We start from the raw sequence: 20944 nt of genomic DNA on the forward strand, positions 1-20944 counted from the left end.
AGGTGCAGATGGACCAGATGTCTGCCTCGATGGTCACCATCAAGCTGAAGAGTTTCCATCATGGACACCAGTGCATAATTCCTGACTTGATCTGACAGCCAGACTGGCTTCAGTTTTGTCTGTTATTCATTTTCCATGCTATTCATGTCATTGGCATTTAAAAAAAAAAAAGGTTAACTACTGCAAGATCTAAATTATTTTATTCTGTTGTCTTATCACTTTTAAAGAATGCAGATGCCTTTATCTGTCACTGTTTTCACAGTCAGAATGGTGAATTTTCAGTAAAAATGACCTCATGTTTCAGGTCTCATGTTTTAACTCATGTTTGAAAACCAAATAAGTTGGTAAAGCGGATTTGCTCTGCTGTTGGTTTCTTTACTATCCTGTTAAACAGCACAAAGCTGGAGTTTGGTTCAACAGCACAGGTTATATATAACTGTAAAATGTTTATGCATGAACAAAATGCACTGAGATGAAGGTGGGCAGAGTAATCTCATTATCCAGACAAAACATGTTGACAACATAAAGAAATAAAGATGAAGTGCATTATGTTTAAAGAAACTGAAGTCGCTCAAATGCCAAGAAAGAAACACGCAGGCATGTAAAGCGGGAGAGAAAAAAGGACTAAAAGGAAAGCTGATGAACAAAGTTAGAGGTGTTCCAGGTCTCAGTGTGTGCTGAAACCCAGAGTTCGATACCCGCAGACAGTGAAGCTGTCAGCGTGCGACGCTCCATTAACTCAGCGGCCAGCGTGTGTTTGACTGTACGTCCCTGCTGCGTCCAGAAGGACCTACAATAATCCATCAGAGACGGGTATGTGTGCCCGCCTCCTGTGCCAGGAGGGCCTGTGGGCACCGCCTGCAGACTGTAATTCCCTGGAATCTGGAGCATGTAAAGTGAAGGGAGGCGTCTGAGCTGAGCGGCGCATGAGGCTTCCGCCGTGTCTCACGTGGTGATGAAATCGTGTGGAAAATCTCCTGGTGGTGTGAAAGCTGTGTGTGCTGAACTTAAAGGCAGCTTCTGGAGCTGTATCCTGCCTGCAGTCTGTGATTAATTACCAACATTTCAGAAATGAAGACAAAAGACCAATTAACACCTCTTTTAAGACAGTTATGCTTTAATATCGGTCTGTTGGTAAAATGACTCAATCTAATGACTCGCTCTTTAATGAAATCTATCAAACGGTTCACAGTTGAGTCTCACTCAGCAGTTTCATGTTTGCATGGTGAGAATGTAGAATCGACCGAGCTACACTCGACAGAGGAATGTCAAAGCAATACTTTGGAGGAGGTTATGTTTTTGCCTGTTTGTTTGTTTGCGAACAGCCTGGAGCCCATAAGTTCTTCTTATGACTTTTTTTTTTTTTACTGAAGATTCATATCATGATAGGCAAGAACTGATTCAGTTTTTAAGGTCGTAGGTCAAGATCAGTCAGGAAAAATCTTAGAAAAATCTCTATTTTTAACAGTGAATGAATTTTCAAAAATTCATAACTCTGTCAAAAAAGATCAAATTTCTTTCATATTCTTTCATATCCTTTAACCAGTGACAACTTGATCCGGATCTGAATGCGGATTACAGGTTTTGTGTCCATTTAGATTTAACGCTGAAAACCCCATTTAATGTATATTTTACATTATATCTTAATCAATGTTTTCTATATGTGGGAGGTAAAAGATGTGCTGATCAAAGATGATTCCAAGATTCTTTACAGTGGTACTGGAGGCCAAGGCAATGTGGTTAGGACCAGAAATGCCCGTTTGTGAACAGCCTGGAGCCCATAATTTTTCATATGTTATGAAATGTTTACTGTAGATTCATGTCCTGATAGGCAAGAACTGATTCAATTGTCAGTCATAGTCATCTAACGGCAGTCATGAAAAATCTTGGAAAACTGGAAAAATCCCTATTTTTAACATTGAACGAATTTTCAAAAATTCATAACTGTGTCAAAAAAAGATCAAATTTCTTTCATATTTTAGAGTGTTGTATAGGATGGTGTCCTTTATTACCTGACAAAGTTTAATCTGGGTCTGATCTGGATTATAGATTTTGCAGCCATTTAAATTTAACACTGAAAACCCCATTTAATGTATATTTTATAGTATATCTTAATCAAACGTGCCCCAATCACACTCACATTTGAAAGTGAGGTGCAGACTGGATTGTGGATTTTGTGGACATTTGGATTTAATATCAAAAAGCCCATTTGGTGTACATTTTGTCTTATAACTCAGTCAAAAGTGCCTCAATCACTCTCATTTTTCTGTTATGGATTTACCTACACCACCAAAATTGGATGGAGGTTCCAATGTTATACCTGTTCATCTGTCTTCCAGTTATCAGTCCCCCAAGTGTGTTTCGAGGTACCGGCTTTTCTGTTAGACAGCGTGCTGGTTTTTCCTGAGAGAATCCTGCGTGCGCTCCTCAGGCACCTGCTCTTCTGTGTTCATTTGTGCCGATGGTGTCGATGTCAATTAGTTGAACAGTTGAAACAACAATTGATCCTAAGAGAGCACGCTGACGTGTGTGTTAGTGAATGGGAATGGGAGACATCATTATAAAGCACTTTGAGTATCTGTATTGGTTAGAAACCACAATTAATTTCCCCTATCAACTCTGAGCACCATTTGACCATGTTGTGGAACGTTGATTCGCTCCACTTCAATGACTGTGTGAATTTGTTGGATAATGTCAGAAATTAGGACACACTGTTGTACATGTCGATTCAAAGCATCAAAAACAAGTTCCAGTACTTTCCAACCTGGGCTGTGCATCATCATATTGCAACCTGAGATCCTGACTGGAATGACAGTGGTCCTAAGCAAAGCAGCCACTCCTAATAAGTGCATCACACAATGTTCATAGGGCACCATTTGCTGGAGGGGGCACCAAAATGATAATCATATTAATTTGAGCTTCATGGTGAATTGTATGATAATCACAAAGTCAGCCTCTGACTGTATACCTAATCTGGAAAGGGTGCAATTTCAATCAGTCAGAGTCATCTTCAGGTACTTGGCCACATGGGTAACACAATCCTGTTCATTCCGTGTGCCGGGCCCAAGCTCAGGTAAATAAGGTAGAAGGACTGGTGTGCACCACAACTATTGTGATTGTTGGGTATTTTCTCCTCCAAACATTCTTAAAACTTTTAACAAGACAAACAGAGTCAAGAAACACCAGTGAGACAGAAAGTCAATTTTAGCTCGCGAGGAGTGCAGTCAGGCTGTACACCAAAGCTACACTAAAGTCTGGCCTGCGCTCCTGCTCTTTTATTTAGGACTTCCCTACATACATGGGCGGTACAGCTCCTAAGGGGAGGAGTGATAGCGCGTGAGCTGTTGCTGCAGAACCGCTGATTGCACAATACATTCAGGACTTTCAGAACCTTTTTAATCTTGGGCTCGATTAAGATGTGTTTAAGACATCTAACGATTAATCACACTTCTTCTGACACAAGGACTAATGTATCATAATCACACTGTGGTTGGAACATTCAATTCTCTATTCTTTATCTCACTGCTCCGCTTATGGCTGCATTCTGCCTGGGTCATCTTCACATGTCCTGAAAAAGAGCTTAGCGTGCACACAGAGATACCACAACTTGCAGAAGCACGTCATGTCACATATCTTAAGTAACCTTCACCCATCACATCAGTACAGTACACTTTATCAGAGCAGAGAGAACTACATTCTACCAGAGCAGAGAACACAAAACATGCATGATAAAATAAAACAGTGTATCTACAGAATAACTCCAACATTCCCCTCTGTTTATCATGCATTCCAACGGTATTACATCTTCACCTAAAAGTAAACAATTGTTACTAAGCAACCACTTCTTATTCAGATTTTCAGCTGCAATTTTCAGGCACCACAGACTTTAGGTGCGTCAACAAGTCCTTGGCTAAAATGGGAATGGCTTTTACTGGGAGGAGTAGGGACACTAAAGCACAGTAGCCTGACACATTCCTAGACAATCTGTCAAAAATTCTATTATCTCCACACCACCACCACACGTCACTTCGGCTGACTGGTAAAAAATGAACCGTTTTTCTGTATTATTCGACTACACCACTTGTCTTATTACATTTTCAGCTAAAGCTTCATAGGCTAAGAGTGTGTTAACTCATCACGTCAACAGTTCAAGCTTGAACTGGAGTTGTGAGCTTTTCAATATCATCATAATTCTCAGTACAGTCATTATAGTTTTCTCCACTAAGGTCTGACTGTTTCAATGCTTGATATTTTGGCATAGTTTGTTGGAAGGCCAGATTACACTGTACAAATGTATTTGACACCATTTTGCCAACCATTGTTTTGATATAAGGGATCACACAACACATGCAAAGTCCAATCAGAATTAGGACTACAATAACTGGTGTCACCATTTTCAATAGTAACTGCCAACATGGTCCTGAAGTCAACCAGGACCAGGGATTCCACCGGTTCACGGCTAGGGTGTCTTTATGCATTGCATCACGAAGTTTATTCAGCTCTTCCAATGCGTCCTGCATATCCACTGAATGAATGGAGTCTGGGATGAAAGTACAGCATGTTGTGTTCAGCAGAACACAAACTCCTCCCTGTGAACCAGTAAGCAAGTCTAAAACCATGCGATTTTGCATCACCATGGTACGTAAAGCATCTATTTCAGTGTTTTGAGCTGCTACTATTTTTTCAGTTACATTCATGAACAGACCCAATCGATAATTCAGAGTTTCAATCATTAATGAATTTTTCCCACTCCTATCCAGGGGAACAATGAATGTGCTATTTTATCTCCTACAGACCACAATTTTTGGTCCTTTGGTACATCCGAGCCCCACATGTGATCATGTGGTAACACATCTGGGTATATCAATCTCCTCCGTCTGGTGCTGCCATTCTTCTCTGTGGAGGTCCTTGGCACTACCACATATGTATGGTCAGTCACCTGGGTAGGTGCACACACACCACCCCAATTTGGTGGGAGACTCATGTACAGTCTGGAACCACAAAGCCAATAGATGTCATCATACACCGGAGTACCATTTACAGGTGGTAGCAAAAACTTACTAACATAAGCACATGATTCATCCGTTCCCCATGGACAGGAGCCTGTATAATTACATCCCCGTCCAATGTGATGAAGATAAGTACCATCCACATATTATGTTTTGGTTAGGCTTAAATTATTTGATAAAACATACATTTGGGTACACAGATGTTTCTTAATTTTACCTACAGTTTTATTCCCTGTCCCGTAAAAGCAAATTGGGAATGGCCGTTGTGATGACAATTTAACGTAATGATATTTTTGCGTTTCCCTTCAGTCTAGTCAATGGAGCAGCACTTGGGCACGCTTGTACGTCCTCTGTTGAAATCCCTATCATATAAGTGGTTGCACTGAGGCAAGTGGTGTTACATCTTATCAGATTTGCTGAGAACTGCTGCCCCCGAAATACAGTTTGATTATGCATCCGTATGATAAGACATTCTGTCACCCTAGCAGGGTACGGTTTAGCCGTCAGAGCTGGGTGTGTTGAGGATATAGGTATTTGCGAACAAGCATAACAATTAGTAACGTAATTCCATAGCCAATAAATGAACATATCTGTACCACATATTAGTATGGTATATATGAGGGTGTCCATCTGTCTCATTCACATTATGAATAAACCTCTTCTGACGTTGCTTGCGTTGTTCTCTGGCTCGGTCCACAGTGAGCTGCAATTCTTGGGTCAACCACCAGGCCAGGAATCCGAGGAGCACGAAACACACTAAGATCACAACGCAACCGGCTGCCCTACCAACAGTCCGGCAGCGGCGGCGCTGAGCACGCTGCTCCGGGGTCTGCTGTAGTTCAGTCATGATTGCTAGGATACAGTGTTGTTAACCACCTCACCTAATAGTGCAAGGATCTCCCTGCTTCACTGGCATTGAGACAATCTATTACTAATTAAATAGACTCCCTTTGTAGCCAGACTTCCCCTTACACTGTGGAGGCAGCCAACACACGCTGTATCTTACAGTGATGTATCCACGTTGATCTCTCCGCTATCTTTACTGCAGTTGGTGTTGTTAACAGCACTTGGTATGGACCTTCCCAACGAGGACTGGACCAGTTCTTCCTCTTAATCACTCTGATGAACACCCAGTCTCCTGGCTAGACTACTGGAAGGCCGTCCTGTGGAAGATCAAAATTATTCGGCAGTAAATGTGTTTAAGTTATCTCTTTCTGTGTTAATGTCTTTTTCATAAAATTTGCTAATGTTTGTTCCTCATCTGCTGTTTTAGTATCCATGTCAAAATTGGTAGATGATATGGTCGTCCATAAAGTATCTCAACTGGTGTTAACCCTGATGGTGTTGGTGTTATTCTCATATACAATTTTACTAGGTCCAAACATTCAATCCAGGTTCGTTTTGTCTTTTCTATACATTTCCTTAATCTTATTTTTATTGTGCCCTTTGTCCTTTCCACTAATCCTGCACTGTGTGGGTGGTAAGCACAATGATGTTTTAACTTAATTTTCATGTTCTGCTACTCTTTGTACAACTTCATTTACAAAATGTGTTCCATTATCACTGTACAATGTCTCTGGTATTCCATAATACGGAATAATTGTCTTACACAGTGCTTTTGCTACTGTTAAGCATCTGCTTTTTGTGATGGAACAATTTCTACCCATTTTGAAAAGGCATCAATTAATACTAGACTGTATTGATAAGGTCCACATCGATTTAGTTCAATAAAGTCCATATGAACAATCTGAAAAGGATACTGTGGTTTTGGGAATTGCCCTCTCCGGGGTCTTATACTTCCCTGTGGGTTGTGTTTCAATCAGGTAACACAGGCTTTACAAAATTTTTTTTGAGTATAAATTAAATCCATAGGTAGTAAAGTATTGGTCTACCATATATACCATCCCCCCTGTCGACACACCCATGTGTCGCAATTGCAGCTGCTTTGAATAAGCTTTTGGGTAGGATGGGTTTGTTATGTATACAATAAAGTCCTTTGGGGTTTGGTGTTGCCCCATTTTTCAACCACAAATGTCGTTCCTGCGCTGGTGCCTGTTTTTGCATATCCAATAAAAGGTCAGAATCTATTAATGGTTCATTGTCTGTCTGGCAGGCGATAAGAATGTATCCAAACGTTTGGAATAATAGCCAACTGGTTTATTTTTATTACCATGTTGTTGTAGCAAGACTGCACACATGAATCCCCGTTCTGTGTCCACCATGAGAGTGAATGGCTTGGCATAATTGGGCAGAGATAATACTGTGGAACTCACAAGTTCTTGTTTAAGAGCTGTAAACTGTTCTTCAGCTTCTTTATTCCACTGTATTTTGTCAGTCATATCCATTGGTATAGAGTGTATTAAATCCTGCAATTTCTGCACCATCTCTGCATAACATGGAATCCAGGCTCTGCAATAATTACAGATACCTAGAAAAGTCATCATTTCCTTTTTCTGCTTCAGGTTTTAACGGATATTGTTTGATCCGTGGTCTCCAATCAGATCGTGGCTTAATTTTGACTGGCGGAATATTTTTCAACAGTCCTACATCTGTGGGTGCTTTCACCCAGAGATGAGGAGGCAGTTTGGCCAATAAAGTCTCATCTTCCTGTGTCAACAACACAGATGTTGTTAAATTTCAATCATCCAGATCTACTTCATGTATCACCGGTGTCGTTCAAGCACTTACAAACTTGTATTTCCGATACAAGCCTGTGGATGGACTGAAATCCCACACCGACATTGCATCTGCTTCATGCCAATCAGTTGCTTCCTCAGCTATCTTAACAATTCCTCCAAGGTCCTTCCAGGACTGAGTGTCTGCCCTTATCAGTGAAATATGCGGCACAGCCTCAGGTTTTCCTCTGTACCATTTGTCTGCACTTTGGGTCAGCACTACACTACACACAGAGGTGGTTTTTCTGTCTGTGTATAGGTGTGCTACTGTCTGTAATTCTGATGGAATTTTCAGAAATCCTGCTCCATACCTTTCATCCTTTCATGGAGTGAATAGTATAGTTATGTGTAGATCTTTAGGTGACATCATTACTACATGTTCTCTGTTTTCACAGGTCATCAGACCTTCCTCCAATAATTGTTCAGTTTGTCTCAATTCCGACAGATCCAAAGAGCACTGCCAGGCCTGGGCCAAATTTGTATATACAGTAGCGGGCTGCCTTTTTTGTTTTCAGATTTCTTCCTGCGTGTATGGCGTGGTCTACATACTCTTGTAACCCAGCTGTTGGGAACGTTATCATGTGTTTGTCTACCCATGCTCGGATATCTGATCTGGAGTTGGCATGGAGTGCATTTTTCAATTGTTGTTCATACACGCTATCATTTTTCAGTGGTAGAAGACCACTGTGCACTTTAAAAACTTTTTCCATTTGATGTCGATAGTCTTCGAATGGTTCATCATCTTTCTGTTTTGTGCGATTTATTTCTGTGTAATTTGACTTCTGCTGGTATTTCTGCTTAATTCTCAGCAATAGTGCGGCCAATCGATCTTCCAATTCCTGACTATCATGGGCTAATGGAGTGTGGTCTGCCTCTGCAGGATCCCAATCTCCTTTTACATCAGCCCAATCCTTTGTCACAGTTGCCATTATGACTTGTTGACTTCATCCCCTCTAAGATTGTAGGATTTAACCAAAGCGGTTACGTCAATAATGTACTGGGCTACATCTTCTCGTGGGGGAGTTACACCTTCCACAGCTGCCTTAACGTCTGCTTGTGTCCAAGTTCGGTACACAAGAATAGTTCTTGGTCCTGACGTATGTGGATTTGCCACATGAATCATTGGATAGACTCCTGATCCACCTGGTTCCTGATCAGCCGGTGGGGCTGATGGTCCAGGTTGTTTTTCTTCATCTTTTGGTGTTTTGGATCGTGTTCTCATGACGTGTTGTGTAGGGTCTACATATGATGGGGGTTGTCCCTGTGGTAAATCTGGATAGAGTTTATTCTCCTTTATTTCAGCTTCTGGCTGACTGTGTTTTGTAGTATCCAATTTTACTACCATTTCTACTTTTGGAGCCGCAGGCCCTGTCTCATTATCTTCTTGTCTGTGAAACATCACGTTCCCCTGCTCCTTCTTATCATTTACTGTTTCTTTCTGTCTTTCCTTTGCTTCTCTAAGGCCCTTCTTTCGTTTCTCAACTTCTCTTTCCCATGCTACAATTTCACCTTGACCTTCTTTTTTTTTTCAAATTTTTTTTTTTTTTTTACTTGTTCCACACTTTTTCTCAATACTGTTCTTTAGTTTAGTTAATGACTCTTTCTGCAGGCGTCCATCAAATCCATGATCTTTTATCCACTTATCTAAGTGTTTTGTTGAATTTGGATCAGTTTTATTCAGAGGTCCCGGGTTCAATTCCCGGACGAGCCCCCAGTCAATGTTGGGTATTTTCGCCTCCAAACATTCTTAAAACCTTTAACAAGACAAACAGAGTCAAGAACCACCAGTGAGACAGAAAGTCAAATTTAGCTCGCAAAAACCGGTATTACTTCGTATTAAAACAGAGGAGTCCGTACCCTCCTTCGGAATTTAACTACGTGCGTCCCTCGCAACCGTAGAGGAGTCCGCCCTCCTCGCGGAGTTTAACTGCTTTACATTAACAGACAATTCCATGCCATCGCTTACGGAGTTTAACTGTTTATGTGATCACACTTTTATTCCCTACCGGTACGCGTATATAAACAGAGGAGTCCGCACCCTCCTTCGGAATTTAACTACGTGCGTTCCTCGCCATCGTAGAGGAGTCCGACCTCCTTACAGAGTTTAACTGTGTTTCATTAACAGACGATTCTGTATCATCGCTTGCGGAATTTAACTGTTTATGTGATCTGATCACCACTCATTCAGTACTGTCACAAAGAAATTTTACTCACTGACTCGACTTCCTGTCTGTCTTCTTCGGGAAAATCTCGTCAACCAGACAATGCCAACGGCGGTCGACAATTGCAGACACGATCAATCGATCGGACCTTGGCCAAGGATTTACATCTGGACTTGGCGACCCCCGCCGGACACCTCCGGTATTGTTGAGATCCCGGACGAGCCCCCAGTCAATGTTGGGTATTTTCTCCTCCAAACATTCTTAAAACTTTTAACAAGACAGAGTCAAGAAACACCAGTGAGACAGAAAGTCAATTTTAGCTCGCGAGGAGTGCAAGTCAGGCTGTACACCAAAGCTACACTAAAGTCTGGCCTGCGCTCCTGCTCTTTTATTTAGGACTTCCCTACATACATGGGCGGTACAGCTCCTAAGGGGAGGAGTGATAGCGCGTGAGCTGTTGCCGCAGAACCGCTGATTGCACAATACATTCAGGACTTTCAGAACCTTTTTAATCTTGGGCTCGATTAAGATGTGTTTAAGACATCTAACGATTAATCACACTTCTTCTGACACAAGGACTAATGTATCATAATCACACTGTGGTTGGAACATTCAATTCTCTATTCTTTATCTCACTGCTCCGCTTATGGCTGCATTCTGCCTGGGTCATCTTCACATGTCCTGAAAAAGAGCTTAGCGTGCACACAGAGATACCACAACTTGCAGAAGCACGTCATGTCACATATCTTAAGTAACCTTCACCCATCACATCAGTACAGTACACTTTATCAGAGCAGAGAGAACTACATTCTACCAGAGCAGAGAACACAAAACATGCATGATAAAATAAAACAGTGTATCTACAGAATAACTCCAACAGTGATACTCAGTCATATGGGGTGAACAAGCCCAAGCCCAGATAAATGAGTAGGGTTGCATCATGGAGGAACTCTGGTGCACATCTAACCAAACCAAACATGCAGATTACACATCAACTTTCCATAAAGGTTTAGCCAAATCTTGGGTTATCTCCATTACCACTGTTGTCCAGCATTGTGTTGGCATAAATTAGGCTGCTGTTTGGTGAAGAAGAAGAGGAAATGCTGAAATTTGAATGTTGGTGTTATGACTGCAAAGGGAGAGTGTTTGCTGGTGTAAGGAGAAAAAAAAGGGAAGATATTCTCTGTACATGAGAACAAAAAGGGAACTCTGGGAGCATTTATGGTGGGTTCAAACTCTGCCATGATGTGTATGAGAGGAGAAATGGTCTTGATCATTCTAAAGGAAGAGTGTTTTGAAGGTTGAGTGAGTGTCTGACAGGGAGATGAGTGTGAGGTTGGAAACTGAAGGGGTGATAATGAATGTCATCAGTACATATGCCCCACAGGTAGTTTGTAAGATGGAGAAGGAAGATTTCTGGAGTAATTTTGAGCCAAACCAAGGAACACATGGTGGAAGCTGAAGGAGGAAGACTTGGCGTGAAATTCAGCATGACAAGGACACTTGGTGGAATGAAGATGAAGGAATGAAGATGAGGAGAAAGAGGTTGTCCAAAATAATTTGGATAGTTTGAGATGATGAAAGTAGACAAGCGTACAAGGAGATGTGGTGTAACGTAAAAACAGACGTCACCAATACGAAGGAAAGGTTGAGGTTCCTTCCTGAGTTTTTCCTTACCACTCTCGAATGTGTGCTTGATCTAGGGGTTGGTAAGGTTAGACCTTACTTGTGTGAAGCACCTTGAGGCAACTTTGTTGTGATTTGGTGCTGCATAAATGAAATAAATTGAACTGAATTGAAAGAACATACATATGTATTTTCAAAAACATGTTTACTGACTTTTCTTCCCCACTTTCAGGTATCAACCATGGTCCAGTGATAGCTGGAGTCATTGGAGCCCAAAAACCTCAGTATGACATCTGGGGGAACACGGTGAATGTAGCCAGCAGAATGGACAGCACTGGAGTTCTGGGAAAAATACAGGTACTCAAAAATATAATGACTATATAATTTTACAGGACTTGTCGATGAAGGTTAAATAAAATTTTCTGTTGCTGCAACGCTTTACTTGTAGAAGTGATTTATCTTGGTGGGATTATTGCAATGGGTTTGCAAGAACATCATGCTAATTAATTTATCATTTATTGATTATTGTTCCCTTTTGTGTCATGCACAGAGCTGTAAACCTACAAAACAATCAGGTTTTGTTAATTTCATCATGTCTGTTACTTTAATGTATTACTTTCTTTAAAAAAAACACTTTTTAAAACATTTCAAATTTGGTCTTTTACCAATAATACAAACTAGAATAGTACCTGTGAACATGAAGACAGTCAGGCCTATGGCAATCTGATGTTTTCACCCCAATGACCTTGACCTTCACCCAAATGGGTGACCTACCTTGAAAGTACGATTCTGGAATCCACCTAAGCGTGAACCACTTTTGGTCCAAATTGGGTTGATATATAAATTGCTTGACCTTTGCAAACACAAATCCATTAAGGACAGTATTAGGGTCAACCTTCATTGACTTGCTGAAGTTTTGTCAAATTTATAGACCGGCACACATGACCTTGGCCCCACTGATTTGACTTTTGAAAAATTTAAGTTTGCTTGCCAATGCAGGAACCATGTCTGCCAAGTTTGGTGCAAATCTGAGGGAAAAATCTAAGTTTAAACTCTGACCCCAGTCTTACTCACATTACCTCTGTGTCCTTGAACAAGACACTCCAGCTTGAAATGGGAACCAGCTTTCACTGGGGAAGTAAATAGCATCAGACTGATGTCCCTTCTAAAGAGATTTGTCATCCGCTTCACACTGTGGAATCTGGAAATGAGCACCAGCACTAGTGGGCCCTAGCAGGACTTCTATAGGACTCTAATGACCTTGACCCCAGTGATTGACCTTTGGATATCAAAGTGAAGCAAAGTTTGGATATCAGAGTGAGAATGAATACTTTGACCTTGAATCCCAATAACCTTGACCAAAGTTCTAACCTTTTACAAACCAAGTTTGGTGGAAATCACACAAAGGACTTGGGGAAGAATAACAGAACAAACAGGCAAATGTTGTTCAAACTTTAGTTTTGATAAAATTATTGTGTAAAAATCAAAAATGTTAGTGTGCATAAAACGTCTACACCTAACTGCATTTCCACAATGACTTTTAGGTTTTCTTTTCACCACTTTTGTTGGACTTCACACATTTTGTTAAAGGCCAAACAGTTAATGTGTAATTTCACGCGATATTAGTTATAGCTCTGGTGCAGCAGTTTCACAGGAGGTCATATGTTCCAGTGGTGCTGTGCCTGATCTGCAGCTACACACTCGCATTGTTAGTGTGTGTGTGTGTGTGGGGGCGGCAACGTGCGCGACAGCCATGAAAGTGCTTGTACCTGTTTGATAAGAGCATCTATTGAGTGGTGCAGCACAACCACAGCAATTTAAATAGTCTACCAAGGTTGGCCGTTGATATTTCAGAGATGCGGAGGCAGCGCCGATAAATGTTCTGCTGTGCGAAGCAGCTCACAGAAATCTACTGTACCTTCCGGTGTTTGTGCCTCACAAGAATTAAAACTAAATGACATTTTCAGCTTTTGCAGTTTGATCTTTTCAGGTTTTCAGTTTACATTCTGATTTCATACATAAGCTGTGATCTTTAATGTGCTCCGTGTTTCTTTTAAGTCGTAATAAGATTAAATCACAGTTTAATCAGTTTAATTTGTGCACTGTTAAATTGTCTTCTTGCAGAACTTCACATTTACAGCAGGTTGAGACTGGACTCTGTCTAATATAATTTACACAGAGGTGAAAACAGCAAGGAAAAACTAGTTTAACAGGAACAAACAAACAGAACCAGAAAACAATAATGGCGAACAGATGGGGCGTAAGAGTGACGAGCAACCTGACCTCACGATTGACACCATGTATGCAAATTCAATTTTACCTGAATATGACCATCGGGTATTGTGAAGGCTTTTCATCTGTCTGTCTGTCTCTCTGTCTGTCTGTCTGTCTGTGCTCAGCATGTAAGTCCAATCTGCCAGTCTTCAAATTCACAGGGAACATTCTTGAGACACAGTTCAAAAATGGTTAACCTTGACCTATTTTAAAAGTCACATTCTGTTCCTATTTTTATGGTAGCATCTCGCAGGCGTTGGCATGGTGAAGTCACTTGCTGGTGTCGCTAGCTGCTAATTTTGCTTAGTTTTTGGCTAAATATAAACTTTTTCATATATATATATATATATATATATATATATATATATATATAACACTGCTCTGGTTTCTCAGCATGGCGGATGTGAGTGTTTCAAGCTCCTCAGCGCGTGCTCGAGTTCGACTAAAACCTGAGGTGTACCAGACTGTTGATGGTAAAATTATTGTTGAAGATGAGCTTTTACATTTTCTTGCATTGAAGATAAGAACATTAAGCCAGGATGAGATTGTCCTGCTTGCTGTCAATTGTTTTGACTCAGAGTGGATTGAATCTTCAAAGAAAACTCTGTTTGAACTCTGCCCTACTACGCAGCAGAACATCACGCATAAAGGTGCTCAGAAAGATATTAATAACATAAAGAGCTGCCTCAAAGTGCTGAATGAGTGTGGGGACAAAGTTCCCAGATTTGTCTCCCACCATTTGGATGAATTGCCACCGGTGACATTTACATCTATGGATGTGTGCGGCCTACTCCGGAAAGTGGAGCAGCTACACTCTGAGGTTTCTGCCATGAAACATGCGCTGCACCTGCAGGCCAACGCCAGCGAAGATCTGCGTGCTGTCACGGATGAGGTGAGCCGTCGACTTGGTGCCTTGGACAAGCACGCTGACTACGTTGCATCGGACAGGCGTTTGGATGTGGAAGGTTAGTGGCACGGTATGGAACGCCACAGCGGTTGGCGTGCTGGCAGGGGGGACAGGGGCACCAGGAGGTGAACACCAGGAACGCCTGTCACAGGAACCGCCGCCTCAAACCGTGGAGAGGGGTGAATTTGCAGTCACGTCTGGATTATCAACGCCTTCACTGGATTCTCCGAAATGGAGCCTGGTAGTGGAGAGGCCAACAGAAGCGCACTGAGCTGCCCGCTGATCCGAAGCAAGGATTACGCACCTGGTAAATTAACATCGAGGCAGAAGAAAGCTGTAAAAACCATTGTGGGCACGGGATCAGTGAGGAATATTAAAGTGGTAACAACTAAGCTGGTGAGTGTTTTTGCTACCAAGTTCTCACCGGAAATAGACCCTGAAACTCTGCGTATTCATCTTGAGGAGAAACTCTCTCGTAAGGTTTCGTGTCAAAAGATTGCCACCGTGAATAACAGATACGCTTTGTTTAAAATATCCGCCGAATGTGAGGATGTGGGTGACATGTATAACCCAGAGTTGTGGCCAGTGGGAGCGTATGTATGGCGCTTCTTTGAACCCCGGAAAGTTGGTTTTATTGGTGCTAATGCCAGCGCTGCTGTTCTACCTGCTGGGGCTTTAGATGTGCCTGCTACTGGTACGGTAGCCCAGGTCTGACGCTGCGATGGGGGAGCGCGGCGGATAGAGCTTGCCGTATTGTTGTGGATCAGTTGTAGGAGCACTGTGACATTCTGTGCCTGCAGGAAACTTTTTTTGGCCAAGCAGGATCTTAAAGATCTTAATTTAATTAATGATCATTTTCATGGTGTAGGTGAATCTACTACTGATTTTTGCTTGGGTTTAAAGAAGGGTAGAGTTCCAGGAGGGGTGGCAATTCTGTGGAATAAGAAGCTGGATCTGGTAGTAAATGTTATTCGGCTTGGTGTGGACTAGTGTATTGCTGTGCACTTGAAGCTGTCTGATAAGGATTTGGTCATTTTAAATGTTTATACCCCTTTTGAAAGTCAGATAAATGAAGAGGACTATATGAATAAGTTAGCATTTATTAGCTCTTTTTTGTTAACTGAACATTTTACAAGTGTTTTTATTGTTGGAGATATGAATGCTGATATTTCAGGTGGGAGTTCAGTGTTTGCTAACCATCTGAAACATCTATGTAGAGATAATAATTTGATTCTGTCCAGCAGGGAGTTGTTGCCTCCTGATAGTTATACATATATTAGTGAGGTCCTGGCACACCACATCCTGGTTGGATCACTGTCTCTCAACAGCTGATGCGCATTCATCTTTAGTGCATATGGAAATTTTATATAACATATCAAATTCAGACCATATTCCTATTAAAATGATTAGATTTGATAAAATACCTGACACCTTTGAATGTGTAAACAAAAACAAATCTAACCCAGATCGAGTGGACTGGTCCTTTATAGTGGAGGAGGATATTGACTCCTATTTTAATTCTAGTGATCTACTGCTGAGTAATATACAACTGCCCAGAGAGGCAATACTCTGCACAAACAGTAGCTGTTCTAACACAGATCATAAAGCTGATATCTCTGTAATGTATAATGATATTGTTACAGCTTTACTTAATGCTGGTGAGCCTGTTCTGAAGCTTAAAAATAAGAGGAGACGTAGACCTGGCTGGAACACACATGTGGCTGAACTCCACGCAGAAGCATGTACAGCTGCTAAATTATGGGCAATGTCTGGTAAACCCAGGCATGGACCTATTTTTGAACACAAGAAGCTTACAAATACAAAATATAAATACGCTATACGGTACATTAATAAAAATGAACAATGTCTGAGGGCTGATGCCATGGCCAATAATTTTTTAGGTAAAAACAAAGCCTTTTGGAAAGAGGTACACGTTATTAACTGCAAACCATCTTTGCCATGTACAGTAGATGGCGTCTCTGGTGTAAATGAAATTACTACACTTTGGCAACGACACTACGAAAGATTATTTAATTGTGTCCCGTCTGAGTGTTACCAAGTAAACTCTGTTGAAGGTGTGAATATAATAAAGACGCATGAGGTGGTTCAAGCTATTAGAAATTTATCACTGAATAAGTCTTCTGGCTTGGATTCCATCTCCGCTGAGCATCTTAAATTTGCAAGTTTAAGGTTGGCTCCTCTTCTTGCCCTATGCTTCACTGCCTTCATGGTTCATGGCTATCTTCCTGACTCCATGATGACAGTGTTGCTGGTTCCTGTTATCAAGGATAAAGCAGGGAAATTATGCAGCTCTGACAGTTACAGACCTATTGCTCTTGCTAATGTACTGTCTAAAGTACTTGAGCTAATTCTTCTGGAGAGATTATCTCCTCAGAATATCAATTTGGATTTAAAGCCATGCATGATTTGTGTATATATGTTTTAAAAGAATTACTGAGTGATTATAAAGGGAAAAACTCATCAATATTCTTGTGCTTCATGGATGCTTCTAAGGCATTTGATCGTGTGAACCATGGAAAACTGTTTAGAAAATTGAGTGATGCTGGTGTTCCCAAATCCATAGTGAGGCTACTAATGTATTGGTATGCACATCAAAAAATGCAGGTGAAATGGGGTCAGCAATGGAGTCAGACAAGGGAGCATTTTGTCTCCAATTTTATTTAATTTTTATATGAATGGTTTGTCTGAACAGCTGAATGGGTGTAGAACTGGTTGTGTGTTTGGGGATACAGTGGTGAACCATCTGATGACTGTGTTTTGTTTAGTCCCAGTTCTGCTGGGCTACAGCAATTGTTGAATGTGTGTGCCATGTATGGAGAAAAAACATGACGTAAAATATAATGATATGAAAAGTATGATCATGATTTCTAGAACAAATGATGACAAGCATTTGGTTTTTCCTGATTTTACTCTGGCAGGTCATGTACTGAATGTATGTAATCAGGTGAGATATCTTGGTCATGTGATCACTGATACACTGAGTGATGATGAGGATATTTTTCGTCAGTGTCGTACGCTGTATGTCAGAGCAAACACATTAGTTCGAAAATTTGGCTACTGCCCCGACGAAGTGAAGCTGGCTTTGTTTAAAGCATTTTGTACACCTTTGTATACTGCACATTTGTGGATAAACTATAAGAAAGCGAGCCTTCGGAGACTACAAGTGGCTTATAATGACTCTTTGCGAATTTTACTAAAAAGGCCTCGATGGGCCAGTGCCACGGAAATGTTTGTGACGGCACGTGTGAACACTCTTCAAGCCATCTTAAGAACGATGATGTTTAGGTTCATCTTTCGTTTATATAATTCTGATCATAAGATTGTTCTTAAACTGATTAACATTTCTTACAGTGCCACACGGTATACGTCACAGATTTGGAAACACTGGTATAAGTGTCTTTTATTCAAGGGTGTTTAGTGTCCCTATTTTATTTATTTATTTATATATTTTTCTTTGTTGTTGTTGTATGTATGGTGTTTTGTTTCTTTTATCTGGACCTTGAGTCTGTAATAAAGTATCTATCTATCTATTATGTAAAAGGTAGTGAGACATTAAACACTTCTAAAACTGAAAACACTGTTTTTGTAACCTGATAACTCCTCTAGAAGAATTCATAAGACATTTCACAGAGGTCAATGTGCACGCTAACTTCCACTAACTCAAAGCTAACTTCTGCTCTTGTCAAAAGCTCATGTACACGCAGATGCACGCCCTCCTACAGACGCCGTTAAAATGTAAATGTTGTTTATGATTGATGGCTTATTGAACATTAACAAATTGTACGTAAGACAATAGGATCTCAATAATTAATTAAACAACTATAAATTATAACGAAGACAATGCTCATACCGCCGAGGGTATTTTAGCATTGTTATTTTTTTAGGATTTAGCTATAACATAACACACAGATCTTCCACCATGTTTTTAACCCACACTTGCTTTTAACTGAGTTGAAGTATGACCTGGGTTTGACCTTTTAAAGCGACTTACGGTCAAATGTCATGTTACCAAGGGAAGCTGATGTGACAAAAGAACTGTACTTCTACCTGTAATCATTTTAAACTAGCCATTCCAAATATCCCCTATATGCAATTTAAGCATTGGGCCAAAATTATGACTTTGGCCTTTGACCTTGACTTCTAACTGTTCCTTGTCAAAATCGATGGTGGGCATCAAAATGAGGCCTGCAAACGATGCCTGGATCCAGCAGCTCCTGAGCTGGTGACACGGGAAGGGGCAGAAAGAAGAACAGAACTCCAGAAAAGAGAAAAATGAGAGTTGGTGACCTGCATTTCTGATATAACATTATGCAAAAGGATAGAGAGGATAGAAGATGAGTAGTATGGATCAGGGATGAGGATAAAGATTAGAGAGAAAAGCAAAGAATTATGGGAAGTCCTCCAGCAGCATGGGCCTTTGGCAGCATAATAACAGGTTGGGGTCAGGGTGCCGGGACCAGCACGAAACATCAGGTTTTATCACACAGGAATGGCTTTGCTTCCCAAACATGAGGCAGTTTATTCCCCAGGAAATGTGCCTTTAGAATCTCCAGGACCTGCAAGTAAATCAGCACTCGGGTAGTGAAGTGCTCTTGTGAGGGATTAGGACACAATGAGCTCCTTTAGGTACATTACAGCCTGACCATTAAACACTTTGTGTGTCAGAAGTAGGATTTGAAATTCTACTCTACATTTTACAGAAAGCCAAAGTAGAGACACTACAGGAAAAATGCAGTCTCTGTCGTTAGTGTCTGACAGTACACATGCCACCTGCATTTTAGATGAACTGGAGAGGGTTCAGGAAATTATTAGAACAACCTAATAATAAATAATAAAGCATAACAAAAAAACAGCTGTGTGGATAAGTTTTTCTACATTGTTTGGGCAGGTTGTGGCTAATTTTAGCAATATTCTGTAGGTGAGGAGTTCAAGTACCTCGGGGTCTTGTTCACGAGTGAGGGGATAATGGAGCGTGAGATTGGCCGGAGAATCGGCGCAGCAGGGGCAGTGTTGCATTAGGTCTACTGTACTGTTGTGACAAAAGGGAGCTGAGTCAAAGGGCGAAGCTCTCGATCTACTGGTCAGTCTTCATTTCTACTCTCACCTATGGTCATGAGGGTTGGGTCATGACCAAAAGAACTAGATCGCGGGCACAAATGCCCAAAATGGGCTTCTTCAGGAGGGTGGCCGGTGTGTCTGCTGCTCCTTCACTTTGAAAGGAGCCAGCTGAGGTGGTTCGGGCATCTGATAACGATGCCTCCTGGGCGCCTCCCTAGGAAGGTGTTCCAGGTGCATCCATCTGAGAGGAGACCCCGTAGAAGACCCAGGACTAGGTGGAGAGATTATATCTCCACACTGGCCTGGGAACGCCTGTCGTACATTTTGCATCATATCTCAATCAAAAGTGCCTCAATCACTCATTTTTCTATAATGGATTTATCTGCATCACCAACATTAGATGGAGGTTCCAATTTTATGCCTGTTTGTCTGTGTTCTAATTATCAGTCGGAAACCAAGTGCCATTAAAAACAATGACAAATTGGATAGCAAAGATAACCAATGTTCTGTGAAAATTATCTGAAAAAGAAATCACAAACTGAAAAAGTTGAGAAAAAACCTGACAACACCACAAAAATACTTCTACGTATGAGCACAGTGCTCTAGTTTTTTTTGTTTTTTAAAGACAATAGTCTTTCAAATTGGTTGAAGGTCATTTTTGTGATCTCAACAAAACAGAAACTCTCCTTTTGGTTCTTCATGCAGGTGACTGAGGAGACGAGTCGCATCCTTCTCGATCTGGGCTACATGTGCTCCTGTCGAGGCATCATCAACGTCAAGGGAAAAGGAGAGCTGAAGACCTACTTTGTGCACACAGAAATGACCCGTTCACTGTCCCAGGGAAATGTAACGCTGTAAAAGTGCAAGGCACTGATGGCAACACAAAGACTTTGATTTCAGAAGGGGAACTACAACATCTTCTCAGCAGTGATGTAGAAACTGAAACAATATGAAGAATGAATCAGTCACAGCGTCACTACAGAGGATGAAAATCAGATTTGGCTGTTCCAACTTACTGATGCCACAGCTGCAGGAAGCATTTTGTCACTTATGTAACAGCTGGGGGGTGTGAAAATACTGATATATGAGTGTTGTTGTATGAGGCTGATCATCCTGCTAGGATGTTGGACTGCTCCGGTGCCAAGGCTTTGGCGACAGATCCACTAGTCAGCTCCTAACTGCCTAATCTCAGTGAAACTGCAAAGGTGGTGA

The 20944-nt window shown here is 41.2% G+C and overlaps 1 protein-coding gene across 1 annotated transcript in view; it reads left to right on the top strand.

The window, feature by feature from the left end:
- Positions 1–20591, top strand: part of adcy2a (adenylate cyclase 2a) — a 173085-nt gene extending 152494 nt beyond the window's left edge. The window contains exons 24-25 of the mRNA XM_034175261.1: positions 11705–11829; positions 20438–20591. Coding sequence (XP_034031152.1) covers positions 11705–11829; positions 20438–20590 — 278 coding nt within the window. The 3' untranslated portion in view covers position 20591. The remainder of the gene's footprint in view (positions 1–11704; positions 11830–20437) is intronic.
- The last annotated feature ends 353 nt before the right edge of the window (positions 20592–20944 follow it).

Source organism: Thalassophryne amazonica, chromosome 7 (assembly GCF_902500255.1).
Source record: "Thalassophryne amazonica chromosome 7, fThaAma1.1, whole genome shotgun sequence".
Taxonomy (NCBI): Eukaryota; Metazoa; Chordata; class Actinopteri; order Batrachoidiformes; family Batrachoididae; genus Thalassophryne; species Thalassophryne amazonica.